Source organism: Oryx dammah, unplaced genomic scaffold (assembly GCF_014754425.2).
Source record: "Oryx dammah isolate SB20612 unplaced genomic scaffold, SCBI_Odam_1.1 HiC_scaffold_17, whole genome shotgun sequence".
NCBI lineage: Eukaryota > Metazoa > Chordata > Mammalia > Artiodactyla > Bovidae > Oryx > Oryx dammah.
The window spans coordinates 49,302,235-49,319,921 of NW_024070201.1; the positions used below are offsets into that span (position 1 = coordinate 49,302,235).

General features: G+C 51.9%; 1 protein-coding gene across 1 annotated transcript; it reads right to left on the reverse strand.

Annotated features, from left to right (window-relative positions):
• Positions 1-427: 427 nt before the first annotated feature.
• LOC120876718 (short transient receptor potential channel 2) lies at positions 428-17,632 on the reverse strand. The gene is made up of 13 exons (XM_040258729.1): positions 17,618-17,632; positions 14,713-15,432; positions 12,880-13,092; positions 11,643-11,807; positions 10,345-10,519; positions 7,105-7,305; positions 6,858-7,020; positions 5,558-5,650; positions 4,320-4,512; positions 3,631-3,758; positions 3,431-3,509; positions 1,775-1,904; positions 428-899 (listed from the first exon to the last, which is right to left on the reverse strand). Exons 1-13 carry the CDS (start codon positions 17,630-17,632, stop codon positions 508-510), a joined length of 2,667 nt encoding a protein of 888 aa, XP_040114663.1. The 3' UTR covers positions 428-507.
• Positions 17,633-17,687: the final 55 nt, after the last annotated feature.

Here is a 17,687-nt window from a genome sequence, read left to right on the forward strand (position 1 = left end):
CCATTTCTCTGTGTTCTGGCTCCCACCAGGGTTCATTTCGGCGTTGGTGATTTCAAAACACTATAAGACAGAGATTCTCACACGTTCTGGAGACATCTGAGCTCCAGAGCAGAGGCTTTATTGAAGCAAGAAAAGCAGCAGGGGCTCCTACAAAGTGACCCCCGCCCTCAGCTATCTAGGCTGCTCTGCTGCTGCTGCTGCTAAGTCGCTTCAGTCGTGTCCGACTCTGTGTGACCCCATAGACGGCAGCCCACTAGGCTCTTCTGTCTCTGAGATTCTCCAGGCAAGAACACTGAAGTGGGTTGCCATTTCCTTCTCCAATGCATGAAAGTGAAAAGCAAAAGTGAAGTCGCTCAGTCGTGCCCGAATCTTAGTGATCCCATGGACTGCAGCCTACCAGGCTCCTCCGTCCATGGGATTTTCCAGGCAAGAGTGCTGGAGTGGGCTGCCATTGCCTTCTCCGAGGCTGCTCTAGTCAGCAACAGAAGAAGGGACCCTCCCCCAGCATCAGGTCCCCTCCTTGGCTCCCAGGTCTGCCTCCTGGGGCAGGTCCCCAGCCCCCTCTGATTCTTGCTCCCTGTGCACTAACACGTGAGCTGGGGAGGAGGGGCCAGATTCCCCAGAGGCTGGAGCCTGAGCCCCTCCAGCATCTGGAAGCCCTGTTTCTGACGACTCCTGGGTCCCCACTGTTGCTGGCACTGTCAGCTCTGGGGTCTCAAGGATGGGGGGCCCCAGGTTCTGGAAGCTGTTGCGCACTCGGGTGATGTAGCGACTGAGGATGCTGGCTCCTCTGGGCGGCCGGCGTGGCCCTGCCTCCACCACAGCCCTCTGCACACCTGCTACCTCACTCTGCAGTCGAGACACCATCTTGGTCAGCTCTGTCAGTCTGTTGCCCAGGTCTGGGGGGTGGGAGTAGAGATGGGGGGTTCTCTCAGAGGTGAGTCTGCCCTGGTCCATTTCTACCTTCAACAGGGGAGGGTATGAACTGGAGAAAGAACTGGAGAAAGTGAGGGACTGGCACTGGGTTGTGGGCCAGGTGAGCAGGCTGCGTCAGGGGTGGATGAATCAGCAGAGCTGGGGTGGTGATGGATTTAAAAGATAGCAAAATGAAGGTCTTATGGACCGAAAGGGGTCAGGAGCCATAGGGATGAGAACTGTCTATGGGTAGATATATGTATATCTGCCCAGTCCTCCTCTTCCCCATTTACATCTGTCCTGCTTACACCCACCCTCAGGGCCGAGTGCAGACGCAACCTTCTCTCTCTCTCCAGCTTCTGGTACTCTAGCCTTCTGCCTTCCCATGAGCCTCTCAAAATGATAGGCTCTTCCTCTCCTTTGAGCTCCCACTGCAATTTGTTTCTCTTTTTTAAAGCACTTCCTGACTAGGGAGATGGTTTCTCTTCCTCACCAAACTGAAAGCTTCCCATGTGTCCCTGCTGGGAACAAGGGGGCATAGCAACGAACTCTGATTGAATGAATGAATGAATGATGAATAAAGTGAAAGAGTGAATGCATAAGGGAATGGTTGAGAGAATAAATGAACACATAAATGAAGGTCGGTACAAAGGGATAAATGAAGGGAGTGGGATAAATGTCTGAATGGGGGGCGGGGCCAGGGGTTATTGAGTGCAAGGGCACACACTCTCTCTCTGCAAGTTGTGGCTTCCAAGGGTGGGTCAGAGGGGGCCACAGAGAGAACTGTAGGCTGGACAAGGGGTGTATTCCAGATGAGCAAGGGACAGGAATGGGAAAGGCTTGGAAGTAAGCAACTAACCTTTCCGACGAGTCTCCTCAAACTCCCGCTGGGCAGTCTCTATGTAGCGTTGCACCAGGGCCTTGATGACCCGAAGCCGGTAGGATCCACGCTCTCCCTCCCCAGGCCCTGCCCCTGCCCCAGGATTGGCCTGGGATGGGAAGACAGGAGAGTAAGAGGGATTCCTCACCCCCTAGCCTTTCTCTCCTCACTGCAACCTCCCCCAGGCAATGAAGGATGGAGGCACAGTCTGTGCAGAGTTGTGTGTCCCCGAAGGCCGCACATCCAGACCTTTGTGCAGGTCTGGCAGGTAGTCTGGATGGAGGTCACACATTGTGGAATGGCTGAGTGCAAGGGAACTAGGGAGGGAGGTGGGTGAGGGTTAGGAGAGGAAGAGGAGGAAGAGGGGAGCGGGCAAGGAGAAATGTTGAGCAGGACAGACTTGAGCTCTCTCATGCCACCAACCCATCCTTGGTTTTCTTGAACTGAGTCAGGGCAGGTTAACCTTGTCCTTCCGATTCCTCAGAGGGGAGACTAGAGGATGTGAGGATGCATCTGCATGGACTAGCTCATGCAAAGGAAATGGAAACCATCGTGCAAGTTAGAGTGATTGGTTCTGGGTCCAGTTTCAGACCTCAGGACAGAACCAGGAAGGCAAGTCAGGCCTTTGGGGCAGATAATAGAGAGAGGGAGCAGAGGTGACGATGGCAAAGTGCTGGGCTTGGAAAACAGGCTGAAATCTCAGCTTGGTCACTTTGCCTCTGTGAGCCTTAAGCCAAGCTGCTCAGCTTCTTCAGGCTGAATGTCTCCAGACTGAATATGGAGATGGTGGGTTTCCCTGATGGTCCAGTGGTTAAGAATCTGCCTTGCAATGCAGGGGATGCTGGTACGATCCCTGGTCAGGAAAGATCCTACATGCCTTTTCTTTCTGCTGCTCTAGACTGTCAGCACTTCAAGGGTCCACCATTCTGCATATCTTTATTTCCAGCACAGGTGTGCTTAGGTAAGTATTTATTAAACAAACTATTGACCAATCAGATGAGGGAAGGCCTACCTCATCAGGTGATCCAGGGGGCCTCTGAGCCTCAGCGCTGGCCTATGGCTTCACAGAGCTGACCTTAGAGAGACCCTGCCTTAGAGAGACCCTCAGGTAACATGTTTTAAGGGGAAAAGATGGGACCGCCTGCAATAATGCTATCTGAATTAGGAGGGGTCCCATGCCAAGCCAGACTGAGTTAGGGAGCAGAGAACCAGAGGTAAGTTAGTCCCCTGGAGGCCTGCCCTCCTCTCTCAGGCCTCAGTCACCTTCGAATTTCCCAGTGTGTGGGGCATTCTTCCCTTAGTTTCTAAATGTTTACTGTGGAAAACATTCAACAGTTTCTTGGCTCAGTTTAGGGCAAAAAGTTTTGCCTGGAGATTACGGGGTATTGGTGGCTTGACAGGAGGGTGGCATGGACTTCATTTTAAACTGGATGATATAGGATTGGAGATTTAGGGAATGGCCAGAGCCAGGCAGAGGGAAAGGCCACAGGAGAGAAGAGGAACTGGGAGCAGAGTTTCTGCAAACATACCTGGGAAGACAGACGAGCCAGGGGTGTTCAGCCAAATGGATGGTACAGAGAGTGCAGCTAAAGCCTGATGTGAGGAAGACTCACAACAAGCACATGAGATACTCACAAAGGTGGGGATTGGGGGATAGTCTGGCTTCTTGGTTTTGCAGCAGAAGTGGCAACAGCAAATGAAGCGGAAAACTCTCCTGCGACATTGAGAGGGTGGGAAGGGGTTAGTCAGGGGAAAGGGTCCAGGGAGATGGGGCAGGAGTTGGGTGGGAGTGCTGAGTGCTGGGGGCTTGGGAGTGAGGGCTCTGAGGTCCTCACCTGAGCAGGTAGAAGATGGCCTTGGGGGAGGGCAGGATATTGAAGGGCACAGGCAATGTCAGGCCCTCTCGGAAGTAGGATAGGTAGAGTTTTGAGCGAGCAAACTTCCATTCCACGTCAGCAGCGTCCTGAGGGCCAGGAAGCGGGGGCTCAGGAAGGACCACTTTAGTGCCTAGCCCTCCTGCCCACTCAGTCTGCCCCATTTCCCCCAAATCCTCTGGTCTCTTATCTCCTGTGTGCCCACCACTTTCTTCTCCCCACTCTTGTCTCCATCCTCACCTATCATCCACATCTCCCCTGTCTGTACCTCCCTTCCCACTTCCTCCCCATCATCTTGCCTCCTTCTGACATTCAATTCCTGCCGGCCTGTTCTCCAGCCCACAAACCCTAACTCATCCATCTCCTTCCCTCTCACTTCTCATGTTTCCACCTACTCTTCCACAACACACACTTTCTCCCAGCCCTAAATGTGGAATGAGCGCTAGACTTGTGTCTGATGAGAACAATAACATCATCAAGACCCTCAATCTACAGACAAGGAAATTGAGGGCTTGAGAGGAAAACTTGTCCCCAGTCTCAAAACAAGGCAGTAGTGGCGACAGAGCAATCTCTTGACCCCTTGCATCCTGTTCCTTTCCTTCCCTTCCTCTCTTCTTCCCTCTGGCCTGAGCTGTCCTCAGTTCACATACCTCAATCTTCTGGAATGAGTTGGTGATCATGGCAATGAGCATGTTGAGCAGCACAATCACCATGACGATGGTGAAGATGCCATAGAGGGCCCGGCCCATGAATTCCGGCACCAGGAACTGAGGCATGTCCACCACACTGTGCTCCTCCATGCCAAACATCGTCCAGAACAGAAACTGGAAGGTCTCATTGAAACTGGCACAGTGGGCCGAAAAGTAGGATGTCAGGGGTGGGAGATGAGCCTGGGGGCCACCCAGACTCACTCCTCCTTACCCTGGGGACCCAGCCAAAGGCGCTCTGCTTCCACAAAGCCCTTTGGACTGCTTGCTGTTTCTGAGCCAGAATTTACTGAGCACACAGCAGTGCCAGGAACAGGCACTAAGGATGCAGCCATGAACAAGACAAGCAGAGTCCCTGTCTTCAGGGACTTTATGTTCTGGATGGAGATGGGGGTGAGATGGACACTTAATTATATCTCTTCCATCCTCCACACTGCATTCAGTGTGTTCTTTCTCAATGCTGAGCTGATGTGCTGGAGTTCTGTTTATCAAACTTTAAATGCTCCTAACTACTCTCAGTCCAGATGCCTATTATGCAACCTACCTGAGGTTTTTAGCAAAAATACTTTTACTTAGCTGTCACCCATCAAAGAGCAGGAGGGCTCAGCCTGTTCATGCTACTGTGGAGTGACTGATCCCATCAGGGTCCTTGAAGGAGGCTGGGAAGAGTAGTTCCTGTCCCTAGCACTGAGATTCATACTTTAAACCATGTCAGCAGAGTTTTTCAACATCCAGAAGCCAGAACATGAACAAGGATTCTTGGGAAAAAGGGTTGGCCTGAATAAAGCCTCCATTTACTTTGAGAAAGCCCTGACAAACATCCACAGATCCAACCACAAGTCCTTCAGCATCATTAATAAAACCATCATGTAGTTGCACTCATGAATTCATGATTGAATGATTGCTTGGGAGGCCACTTGGAGCTCTCTGGCCTGGGAAAGGCAGGGTAAGGCAGGTTGGGTAAGGTTGGTTAAGGCAGGTTTCTTGGCAGGTCCTTCAGGAGCTCCATGACCTGGCCCCTCTACCCTCTCCTGCCTCCTCTCTCAAAATCCCCTCCATGTGCCAGCCATAGAGGAAGTCTTGCTAGTCTCCAAACATACCCCCTTGCTTTGGTACATGTGCCCCTTTTGCCCAGAATGCCCAGACTTCCACCTGCCTGGCCTGCCTCTGCCCCGGCGTACTTGCCCAGCCGCTCGGTCTCCTGGTAGGGCACATAGATGTTGTTGAGGCCACAGAGGAAGGCGGTCAGGATGATCATGAGGATGAACATGAACCTGGCAGGAGGCGGGATGGGGAAGGCTCAGAGCAGGGCTCTACCCTGGGAGAAGGCAGGCTCTAGGAAAAGGGATGGGGGTGATGGCTCCTAGGCTCAGCCTCTACTTGACAAGCATTCAGTCTGGTTATTACTAAGAAGAGAGAAATTAGGGGGTGGGAAATGAGAAGGGATTGAAAGGGTGTTGAAGCAGAAACTCTCCCTCCAGAATAAAGGGTTCTGGGTTGAAACAGTCAAAGTTGAGGATGGTCCAGGCTCCAAGGGAGGGACTGAGATGCTGAGATATGGTACAGGGATGGGGGAGAGTCACAGAGTCCTACTGGACAGGATTTCTCACCAGCAGAGTTAAAGCCTTGTGTGTGAGTTGCGTTGGCTTGCTGCAGGGAGGGATGGAAGCTGAGCTGAGCTGAAGATGTTCACAGATGTAACCAAGGTTTTTTCCCACCAAGGGCACCCACTCCCATCCTACCTCAGGCAGGGGATTTCCAGGGAAGCAGGCATTAACTATGGGCTCTGACTAGGGCGAAAGGCCAGGTAGGCTGTAAATGATTAGATGATAATTATCAAGAAGACCAGATAATTCCATGAGTTCCAAGAGCGGTTGTACAGGGGGAACCATCCAAAGGGACCTCTGAGTCCAGTGTCTCACCTCAAAAATGGGAAAGTGGAGCCCCAGGTTGGCCATGGAGACAGCCAACCAAGGGCTTTTTCTGCATTCGGTGATTCTTGATCTTTGGAGTCATAGGTCTCTTTGAGAATTAGATGAAAGTTATAGACCCTCTCTGGCTTCCCAGGTGGCTCTTGTGGTAAAGAGCCTGCTTGCCAATGCAGACTTAAGAGACACAGGTTCAATCCCTGGGTCGGGAAGATCTCTTGGAGAAGGACATGGCAACCCACTCCAGTATTCTTGCCTGGAGAACCCCATGGACAGAGGAGCCTGTTGGGCTACGGTCCAGAGTGGCAAAGAGTTAGACAGCTGAAGCAACTTAGCATGCATGCAGCACATATAGACCCTCTCTGCAGAGAAATGTATCTTGACATTTACATTCCCAAATTTTCCTATAGTTCCAGGGTTTCCAAGGTCTTTGGAGCCTGTACAAGGAACCCAGGTTAAGAACTCCTGTGCTAACTAGAGCTGGGGAACTTCAGAAGGAGGTCAGATGGGATCCATCGGAGGGGAGGATGCTTGGAGCAGAGGCAGTACGCACCGGATCATGTCGTCAATCATCCTGCCCATGGAAATCTGCAGGGTGCCCAGCGACTCGTGGGCCGGCAGGATGGAGGCCAGGCGGGTGAAGCTGAGCATGCTGGTGACAGCAAAGAGCACCTCAGCCAGGAACTGGGGGTCCTCCGTGCGCCACTCACTCCGCTCTGTGCCGGGGGGAATGGGCTGAGGCTGAGAGCCAAGGAAGAGAGGGGGCCGGGGGATTCAGGGCCGCGCTGAGGGGCACTCACCAGCCGAGGTGAAGTAGTGGCAGGCAGCCCCATCAGGGGCATCCTGGCAGTGCTTGTGTGCAAGCCCGGCCAGGAGGAGGCGCAGCGTGAAGGCCGCCAGGTACAGGGAGAGGATGACCATATCCAGGAAGTTCCACCAGTCCAGGAGGTAACTGCGCAGGCCCTCGATCCATACTTCCTTACACTCAAACCACAGGAAGCCTGAAGGAGGCGGCAGGGCGCCAGCAGCAGGTGAGGCACCCCCTGCATCCAGGTCAGAGCTGGGTGTGTGGGTGTGGTTGGGGGGGGAACCTTTCCACCAGGTGAGGGGGAACTAAAATATCCCAGGCTTGAAAGTGATAAAATGTGGGCATTTAGTCTGCTTCAATGTCACAAAGATCTTACACGGAAATAAAAAGGACTCCTGGCTAATGCAGACTCGGTGGCTGTGGGGCCAGTTTCAGTGATCCGATCAGCTGATAAACTCAGAAAGTAACACCTGGAGAGGCTGGTTATTGGGAGGAGATGATCTAAATCTGGGTCTCCCTGCCCTCCACCAAATACCCACTGGACAAATATTTAGAGAATATTGATTTGAAGGGGCTCCAAATTATCAACCTGCTCATGATCAGCCTAGGGCCCAAGGCCAGGCCTGGGGAGGGAGGGTCTTGGGAGATGGACCCCATTAGCTAGGTGACCCTGCCACGTCGTGTCCTTCTCTGCTCCCTGGATACAACACGTGCTTTTTCACTCATGGTTGTATCCACACCTAGAAAGCCCTTCCACACCCTTTAGAAGGTGGGCTCACCTTTGCGACCCGGGACAAAATTCACCTCCTCTCCAAAGCCTTCTCTAACCAGGGCAGTGAATTTCACAGCTCTCTTAAGACCTCTGTGATGCCGTCGCCATGGAGCACTGCAAGATATCTCTTCCCGGGTCTGTCCCCCTCCCCTCCCTGAACTTGGAACCGCTCAAGGCAGGGACTGTGGTCGATTCACCTCCTTGTCCGCAGTGCCCAGAACAAGGCCCAGGAATCACTACTGAATAAACACTGATTAAGCTCCTATCATGTGCCAGTGGGATCCTGTGGTGAAGAAGACGTACAGGCCTCCCCGGGCTCGTAATCTAGTGAGGGCGGTGGGCAAGTAGCCAAGCTGTTACAGCCCAGAGTGGTCAGTGCTGAGGGGAAGGAGAGCAGGGGAACAGAGGCTGTCTTTGGAGTGTTCAGGAACTGATCCTCACGCTGATTTGGGAACCAGGGAAAGCTTCACTTCTCACAGAGAGTGATGTTTGAGCTGAGACCATGGAGGAGGGGAAGCTGGGGCAGCATGGAAGGAGAGGGGGTTGTGGGCCTGGAGACAAGCAGGGCGTGGTGGGAACTGAGTCTGTTTCCATGGCAATAGAGCACCTTGTGGAGGTGGGATGGCTGCTCAGTGGTGTATGTTGAATGGGTGGATGGAACCCTATTTATTTAAAATATCTTTATTTGGCTATGCAGGGTCGTAATTGCAGCATGCCAGATCTTTAGTCTTTGTGGAGCATGTGGGATCTGTAACTGTGGCATGCAGAATCTTTTTTAAATGCGGTGTGTGGGATCTAGTTCCCTAACCAGGGATTGAACCCGGGCCCCCTGCATTGAGAGTGTGGAGTCTTAACCACCGGATCACAAGAGAAGTTCCTGGATAGAATCCTAATTAATTTATCCATGTGTTCTCAGGGCTTTGCTCACAATAGACCAGCAGCAGGTATTCACTACATGAAGAAATGAGGAATGTTGTTTCTTAAGACTTCTTCCCTTGCAGGCAGGAACGATACTGGTTTCACCTCCACCCAATACAGGTCAATAATGATTAGTAAACAGTTGGATGGGACACTTTTCCCCTTGGATCACTCTTATTTTCTTCTCCAGAGTTTCTTGGCCAAATTTCCTTTCGTGCCTCACTGACTGACTTGTTTCAGGGTGGAGGAGCAGATTTAGTCTGCTGATGGTTTGGGAGTTGCCAACTAAGCTAGAGGTAAGTCAAGAGAAGATAGATGAGGAAGGTGCCCAACCTACCTGCTGAGCTGACTAACCAAATGCTCGGCAGAGCTCTGGGGATTCTTGTCAACTGCATTTGCTGAACTGTTTGAGAAAATGCAGTTTTGCTATAGAAGGAAAGAACACCAATAGAATGGATGAAACGTATGCCTTAAGCATACATAAGTTAATTATCCAGGTGACATGTTGGACAAATAAAGCAAGTAGAACACACGTGTTGGGCTTCCCAAGTGGTGCAGTGGCCAAGAAACTGCCGGCCAATGTAGGAGATGCAAGAGACGCAGGTTCAATCCCTGGGCCAGGAATATCCCTTGGGGTAGGAAATGGCAACTCACTTCAGTATTCTTGCCTGGAAAATTCCATGGGCAGAGGAGCCTGGTGGGCTATTGTCCACGGGTCACAATGAGTGAGACATGACGGAGTGACTGAGTGCATACACACAGACACACACAGAGCATATGTGTGTGAACACATGTAGAACGTTCAGGGTCGACACTCAATATTAGTGACACACTGAATATACATGAGACAGATGAGGCCCTTAGGATTCATCTGATCTTAAATTAGCTCCCCACTGGTAATACCTAGTGGCCTCACAAGTCCTCTGCAACAAAACTGCAAAGAAAAGTTATAGCTGCTCACCAGGACGATTAGTAAGCTACAGCTATACATATGTGCCCTCGTGTTTCTCCTACAGATCAAGTGCTGGGCCCAGGCAGCTTCTGGCTACTGTATTCTCTGCCCAAACCTCACCTCTGGTCCTTAAAACAGCACCATCATAAGTACACCATTTGTATGTACTTATGTAATAAACTGTATGATTCAAGCATCTTAATTTGGTCTATGAGTCTTTCTGTTCCATGACCTTTGGGATAGATTGCCTGGTGGTGTACTTGCTGGCTACCATTAGACCAAGGTGATCTGCCACCTGACACCATGGATCAGTGTCTTATTTGCAAGAGGATATGAATATCCAGAATGGGCAGCGACTAATGCCAGGGTAGGGGAAGAACGGGGTCCATACTCAGAGATCTATCACAGGGTGAGATCCCCTGGTTAGAGGTGAAGGGGAAACCCATGGTGAACTAGAGCCCGGAGAGGTCTGGTTACATATTCAGGGAGCATCCATAGGGGCTGCCCCGTATAGGGGTGCTCACTGTGATGAAAAGTGAGGGGGTCCCCAGGAGGGAGTCTACCACAAATAAAAGGCCTCACCCATGTACCTGCAACCCAAACCATGTGTAGTGAAGTCTCCCAGACACTCTGGCTGCGGCCTCGGAAGGTACTCAGCTGCGTCTCCATGACCAGGGACTCTCCCAGCAAGAAGATGAGGAACCACAGGTAGGAGGCCGAGTGCAGCAGGAACTTCAGCACTGGGATCTTCAGCAGGCGGCCAAGCTGCAGGGAAGGAAGGAGAGCAGGCTTCTCAGAGTCCTGCTCACACCTCTCCCCTCCCAGGAGAACTTCTGGAATGCTCAGCCCCCACGTGTCTCCTCCTTTCATTCACTCACTTATTCAGACATTTATCAAGAATGTACTGTATATTAGGCTTTCCCCTTTCATATTGATGTTTTCCTTCACAACTGTAGGAGGTGGGTATCATTATTTCCATTTTTAATCTAGGAACTGAGGATCACAGAAGTAACTTTCCCTGGGGGGGTCCCCCAGGCTCTTCGATCACATCCATGTTAAAAAGTAAGTTTATCATCTTTGGATCTCAAACGTCTTCCTCTTCCTCCTGTGTCCCCATCCTAGAAAACGTCCTGACCACCCAGACCAGGAAGCTTGAAGGCATCCCTGAGTCCTTTTCCTTTCTCTCACACACTCTGACAGTCTCTCAGACTCCCACCCCTCCCCCAATCCATCCTTCATATCCCTAGGAGAGAGAGCTTTCTAAAACACAAAACTAATAGGATCTCTCACCTTGTTACAATCCTCCAGTGGCTCCCAACATTGCATAAGGTTCTGTGGAACCTGGGCCCCTGCTTGCTTCCCACCATTTGCTAATTGCTATTTGCACTTATGCTTTAGCTGCACAGAATTCCTTTCAATCTCTCTAATGCTTTGCATTCTCCTTCCCTGGGATATTGGATGGATGCCCTTTTCCTGCCTCCTGGAGCACTGCTTACCCTATTCCTCACCTGGTTTACAGGGTCTTGATTTTTTTTATATCCGCAGTGCCAGGCATGATGTCTGGCTCATAGTAAGGAATAGAAATATCTGAGTCCAAAACGGCCCCCAGAGAATTTGAGGTTGGGGTGGGGGTCTCATTAGGAGAGACTGAATATAGGACTCAGGCTTTGGAGGCAGAGAGACCACAGTTTCAATCCCAACTCTGCTAATTCCTGCAGACAAAAGAGAATTTCTGTTCCCTGTGTCTTCACTGTAAAATCCAGGTGCAATGCCTACCTTCCAGAACCACCTCAAACTACCTAAAAGGAACATTAAGGGCCCAGCTCAGGGCTTGGCGTAAAACAAGTGCTCAATAAATTACAATTATCATTGTTTCTATTCTTAGTACCCGGGACTTGGGCGCCAGCCAGTAGCCAAGGCAGAGGAAGGGCATGGTGAGGAAGATGAGGAAGGCAACGAAGAGCTTCCAGATGGTGGTGCTCCCACGCCAGCCAGCCAGGTTCCCACACCAGATGGAGGACAGGACTTGCTGGCAGATGGGGTGTGCTACAAACTAAACAGAGAAAGGTGTGAGCGGAGGGAGTGACCACTGGCCAGGGAGGAAGAAGAGGAGTCAGTCAGGTGCCCTGACTTCCTTGTATAGAAAGTGAACCATGTTTCTTTTCTCCCCATGGCAGCCAGCTAAGAAGAGAGGCAACCCACTTGCCAAGTGACCTTGGGCAGACTCCACCCCTCTTTGGGACTTAGTTTCCTAGTCTATGAAGGAGAAACTGAGCTCATAGAATTTTCTGGACTCTCCAGATCCCACATTGTTGAATCTAACCCAGGCAGTGGTGGGTGCAACTGGATATGGGTCCCAGAATCCTGAGGGTTCTTTGTCTTCTTAGGGATGTGGGGCACCAGGCAGCATGGTCTTGAGGAAGGGAGGAGCAGGGAAGGTGGAATTTGCTGACTTGGGCAGTCATTGGAAAGGAAGGTTTCTAGTTAAGCTCCTGGTGGGCTAGGATATCTGAGGGTGGGTGAGAGGGAGGAGTAATAGGCTGGGGGAGGCTAGAAAGGGCACATGTCTTTGGCTTAGGGGTGGGCATCTAATGAGATGGGGAATAATGGAATCACTTGATATTTCAGCCCTGAGAGATCTAGTCTAATCTTGCTGGATAGAGTGAGATATTGCAGTATAACCACAGAAAAAGCCCAGACCAAACCTACTCAGCAGGCCAACAAGTAAAACTCAGAAGTCTGGTCTGGTTGGGTCATGGGACTTCCAAGGCTGGGCAGAGGTTAGGGACTTAGACTGACGGTAAGAAGGGAGGGTGGGGGACCCATAGGATCAAGGGCCTGGAGAGAAGGGTGCTCAGAATCAAGATCTAAGAGGGGTCCTGGGACTTCCCCAGTGGTCCAGTGGCTAAGACTCTGTACTCCCAATGCAGGTGACCTGGGTTCAATCCCTGGATGGGGAATTAGATCCCACATGCCACCGCTAAATCTTGGCACAAAGAAATATAAATATTAAAAAAAATTAATGAGATGGTCCTGAGGGCAGAGAAATGACTTGCTTAGGGTTGGAGAGGGGCCATCTAGAGGGGGCAGGGCAGGGCAGGGGAGGTGGGCAGGGCCCAGCTGACCCGCTTCTGATTGTAGTTGACGGCCAGTCGCAGCCTCGCCAGGTTGGGGATGCCTTCCTCAAAGGCCTGGCCCAGACCCTCGGCCTCGGGCTCAGTCTCGCTGTCCTCGCTCAGGTCATTGAGCACCGCGGTGACCTCACTCTGGTTCCGGCACATGCCCAGCAGTTCAAAGCCGTAGTCCTGGCTCAGCGACTCCAGGGCAATGTACTCAGGCTGTAGGGAGAAAGTCCAGGTGGGCTGGCGATCCTGCGGACCCAGTCCAGTTGGGTCAGCCCACCCTCCTGACACTGGGCCTAGGCCACTCTGTCCTGCCCTCAGCTGCCACTTCCTCACAGCTGATGTCACCCTAAACCATCTATTCCTTTCTTCTGTGCCACCCCACTTGTCCTCCTGGCTATAACGAGGCACCTGCTGTGTCAACATTGCTTCTCTGGTACCACATCTATCTCATTGCTGAGTCATTTCAACACAGACCCCCATCACCTCTGCTCACCCCTTGTCCTTTCCTTTCCCTCTGCCTGTTTCAATTTTGCCCCTACTCTTCATGCCTTCTTGGGTTCATTACTTTTGCTACCTTATATGAAAACACATGCTGGCAGTTTTGTAAGCTGCAGAGTGGGCAGCTCTTGCCTCCACTTTCCCCTACCTAGCTTCAGTCTTACTTGGGGCCCTAACACCAGAGAGAATCCAGGCTAGGGTTCCAGGAGGCCCAGCACGGTCCCTCAGGTGGCAGCACCCTTGGTTAGGCATGTCCCCTTTCCAAGCCTCTGTCCCTTGCCGGGAAGGTGGGGATGGTCATTCCTATGTCTCCTTCTGTGGGCTGCCGTGTGGATGGAGGGAAAGGCCCTGGGAAGGGCTGCTCTTCCTGCTACCTGGAAGTGGGGGCCCTCATTCTCTGATCCTTTGACTCCAGAGAAGCAGCACGCTCCTCCCCCGGCTCACCTGGCATGGGTCACATCCAGCCCTAGGCCTCTGTTTTAATATCCCTGTCTGTTTCCTCACCTAATGGTAGTTGTCACCATGGGGATCAAGTCGGGCTGGCACCGAGAGGATGTCAGTGGATGAGTGATGGATGGAACTAGACTGTGAATTTAAGGCCCCTGATCAGTCCTGGCCTCCAGGCCTTCCCTTCAGGTGTTTTCTGTCTGCACAGAGCCCCTGCTCTCATCCCATGTTGCCTTTTGCTAGCTGAGAGTCTTTGCTTGTCCTGAACCCCTACATCAAATATCCTCTCTACTCCTCACTTGTGTTAAACCACCTGGTCGTGTAGCCAAGGTGAATCCCGCTTCCTCTAAGGAGTCTGCCCTGCACACAACAGCTGTAGCCCCCTATTTTCTGGCCCTTGGAAGCCCTGTAGCACCATCCACAGAGGCCCCGAATGAAGCTGAGCCTCTGGGGAGTCTTGTCCGCCTCACTCTGCCCTCTTCCACCTTGATGTGATCATGAGCTCAAGGCCTCAACACAGGATGCTCTAGGTGGGACCACACAGTAGGCATTCAGAAAGGACAGGTTCTACTGAATGTTATCTCTAAGTCTGTCCAGCTGTTTTTCTATCTGTGTTCTCCCTCCCCCATCAGACAGACCCAGGACACCCCTAGGGTGGGGTATGTGTGGCCCCCATGAGACTAGGAGCTCCTGGAGTGACAGCTGTCTGCCATTAGAATGAATCCCCTTCAGGGCAGGATTCTGGCACTCTCCATCAGAATGGAGGTTTCCTGAGAACATCTTTCTGTTTTTTCTCTCTTCCCAGAACACCCACCAGAGACCCGACCATGCCCCGGTGGAAGGACAGATACAGGGCACTGAGGGCAGGAGGAGGGAGCAGAAACCAACCTTAAACTCAGGCTCCTTGCGGGCAAGGTGCCGGAGCTCGCGGCTGAGCTGGAAGGCAGCGAGCATGGCGTCCTCACTGGCCAGTGAGAGATGGGCGCGGCTGGCGATGCCGCGGTAGGTGTTGATGCGAGACAGGGAGAACTTGAGCAGGTCATAGCGGCGCGCGTTGCTGCACTCGAGGCAGGCGCAAGAGACGGGGTGTGGCCGTGCGATGGTGTGACCCTGGCCCATGAGCAGCTGGGCAACCTCATACAGGTCCTTCTGGCAGGCCAGGGTGAGGGGCGTGACCCCGGGGGCGAAGCGGGAGCCGTCTATCGATGAGTCAAAGAAAGCCAGTGAGGAAGACCTGGTGTCCACCTTGCGGCCCTTCTCGCGTTCCAGCCGGGCCAGCAGGTGACGCACCACTGTGGGTTGGTTTGTGTCCACAGCCACCAGCAGGGCCTCGTGGATCTGGCGGAAGTCGAACTTGACGTTGGCCAGCAGCACATCAGTGATGGCCTCGTGGCCCAGGCGGATGGCCAGATTGAGGGCCTCCCTCCAGGAGCGGTCCTCGGCCTCCTCCACATTCCGGGGGGGCCCGCCTGGCCCGCTGCCCGGGGCCTCAACCCCCACCTCCAGCAGCTGCTGCACCAGGCCTATATGTCCCTCCTGGATGGCGCCCAGCAGTGGAGCGGGGAACTTCAGCTTTCTGTTCATGATCTCTGTCCAGTTAGGCTGAGGCTAGATGAAGGAGTAGACAGGGTGAGACCTCGAGTCCCCAACCTTCTTTACTGGCAGCCTCCCTCACCCTTCCATTTTCAAGCCCTTAACCCTCTGTACCCAGCCACCATTATAGTCTTCCTGGTGGCTCAGACGGTAGAGTCTGCCTGCCATTTGGGAGACCTGAGTTCAGTCCCTGGGTGGGGAAGATCCCCTGGAGAAGGAAATGGCAACCCACTCTAATACTCTTGCCTGGAAAATCCCATGGACAGAGGAGCCTGGGGGACTACAGTCCATGGGGTCACAAAGAGTTGGACATGACTGAGCAACTTCACTTTCACTTTCATCCCAAACACAAGTTTTTGTTTTAAGGTACACTTAATGTTTGGGCTTTCCAGGTGGTGCTAGTGGTCAAGAACTTGTCTGCCAACACAGGAGTCAGAAGAGACATGGGTTCTATCCCTGGGTCAGGAAGATCCTCTGGAGAAGGACATCACAACCCACTCCAGTATTCTTGCCTGGAGAATCCCATGGTCATGGGAGCCTGGTGGGCTACAGTTCACAGGGTCGCAAAGAGTTAGACATGACTGAAGCAACTTAGCATACAGTATTTAAGTACAGGTAGTTTTTTAAATCCTCAGAAGTAGGTAACTCATTCAATTCTTAAATAACCCTATAAGGCAGGAGCTATCACTTCACCCTGTCCCCAATTTAACAGAAGAGGAAACCAAGACTTGCCAAGCCACTGAGACAGGGTGGTCACCCAGGCAGTTTGGTTGAGAAGCTGGTGTTCCTAGCTATTCTTCCATGGTACTTCTCAACTCAAATAAAAATTAGTAGTAGTAGGTAGCTTTTGGATTTCCGGAATCTCTACTTCAAAACCTCCCAAATGTGGTAGGTAGGTAAACACTTTCCCTCCTTTAAGAAGGAAAATAATGATGCTACCACTTTTATCTGTTTCACTCTGAAACTAAATTCTACATTAAATGATATATACTCTGGTATGTATAGTTTATATAATGTGATCATCTTGTATAATGACAATATGAAAGTCCTCCCCCGCCCAGTTATGTCTGTGTAGGGAATACACTTCATGTCCATATTTTCCAGGAACTAATCATTTTAGAAATATCCTTTCATACCGTAATAGCTTCTTGTATATTTTTGTTTAGCTGTTAGTCAACAATATCCCATTGACTGGTATGAAATATCTGATAATATTTAGAAAATTGGTCTTGGTTGAAAAATGCATTTTTTAAAGTCAAGTGGCTTAAAACCACACACATTTATTCTCTTACAGTTCACGCAGTCAGAACTAAATCATATCATGAGGCTAAAGCCAAGGTGCTAGCGGGGCCGGGTGGCTCTAGGGTAGAATCCTTTTCCAACGTAACTGCCTGGCAGCTACGTTCAAGTCACATCCCTTGCATTCCTTAGTTTATGGCCACTTCCTTCAGCTTTAAAAGCCAGTGGCATAGACTCTCAATCTCCTGAAGATATAAAGATTAAAAACATGTTCTTAGTCACTATTTTATTGTGTGGATTCAGGTTAGGAAAGAGGTCTTCACACTCTTCATCCAAGTTATTCATTCAGTTCTGATGGGGGTCGCCTCCCTCAGCACAACGCCCACCTCACAGGAAGCCATACACAGTGGGGCTGATGTGGGCAGCCTGGGAAGGAGCAGACTGAAGCAGGACAGGGCTGCACTGGGAGTAGAACTCCCGGGTGGGCACACAGATCTCTCCAGGACCTGCTCCCATCTTGTTGATATCCTCTTCCAGCTGCTCCTCCCTGGCGAAGTCCCAGAGCTTCTGAAGGACAGGTCCAGACACGTCCACACAGGAGGGTCTTTGAACTGGGTTTTTCCCAAGCCCCTGACCGCTGACCAGGCTTTGCGACAGGATCCCACCAGGCTCTCCTCCATCAACTCGCCAGCTCTGCCCTCTCCTGTTCTGGGCAGCACTCCCTCCAACCCCCTGGTGCTGCCTTGCCCCTCTTTCCCACCAGGCCCAGCCCTTCCTCACCGCTCTTCTTTCTGTGCCCAGTTTTGGGCCTCCAACTGCTCTCCTCCCACCCGCAGGGTGGTGTCCCCCACCTGCCTGGCAGCCACGTTGTCCCCGCCACTCCTCTGAGTCAATCTATTGTTTTAATCACAGCCAGAAACGGGACAAGGATAGGGGAAGGCAGGGAGCAGAGGCCTCTTACCGTGAGGGGGTCCATGGCTGCACCCACCTATGCTGGCGGGGACGGCCGGAGAGAACTCCGGCTCCTCTGT

What these genes read in the sequence shown, in the direction of transcription:
- LOC120876718 (XM_040258729.1), bottom strand. An exon ending in CCACTACTTCACCTCGGCTG is followed by an intron (nt 7,021 to 7,104) that starts GTGAGTGCCCCT and finishes CCCCCGGCACAG; the next exon opens with AGCGGAGTGAGTGGCGCACG. An exon ending in ATCCCCCAATCCCCACCTTT is followed by an intron (nt 1,905 to 3,430) that starts GTGAGTATCTCA and finishes TTCCCATCCCAG; the next exon opens with GCCAATCCTGGGGCAGGGGC.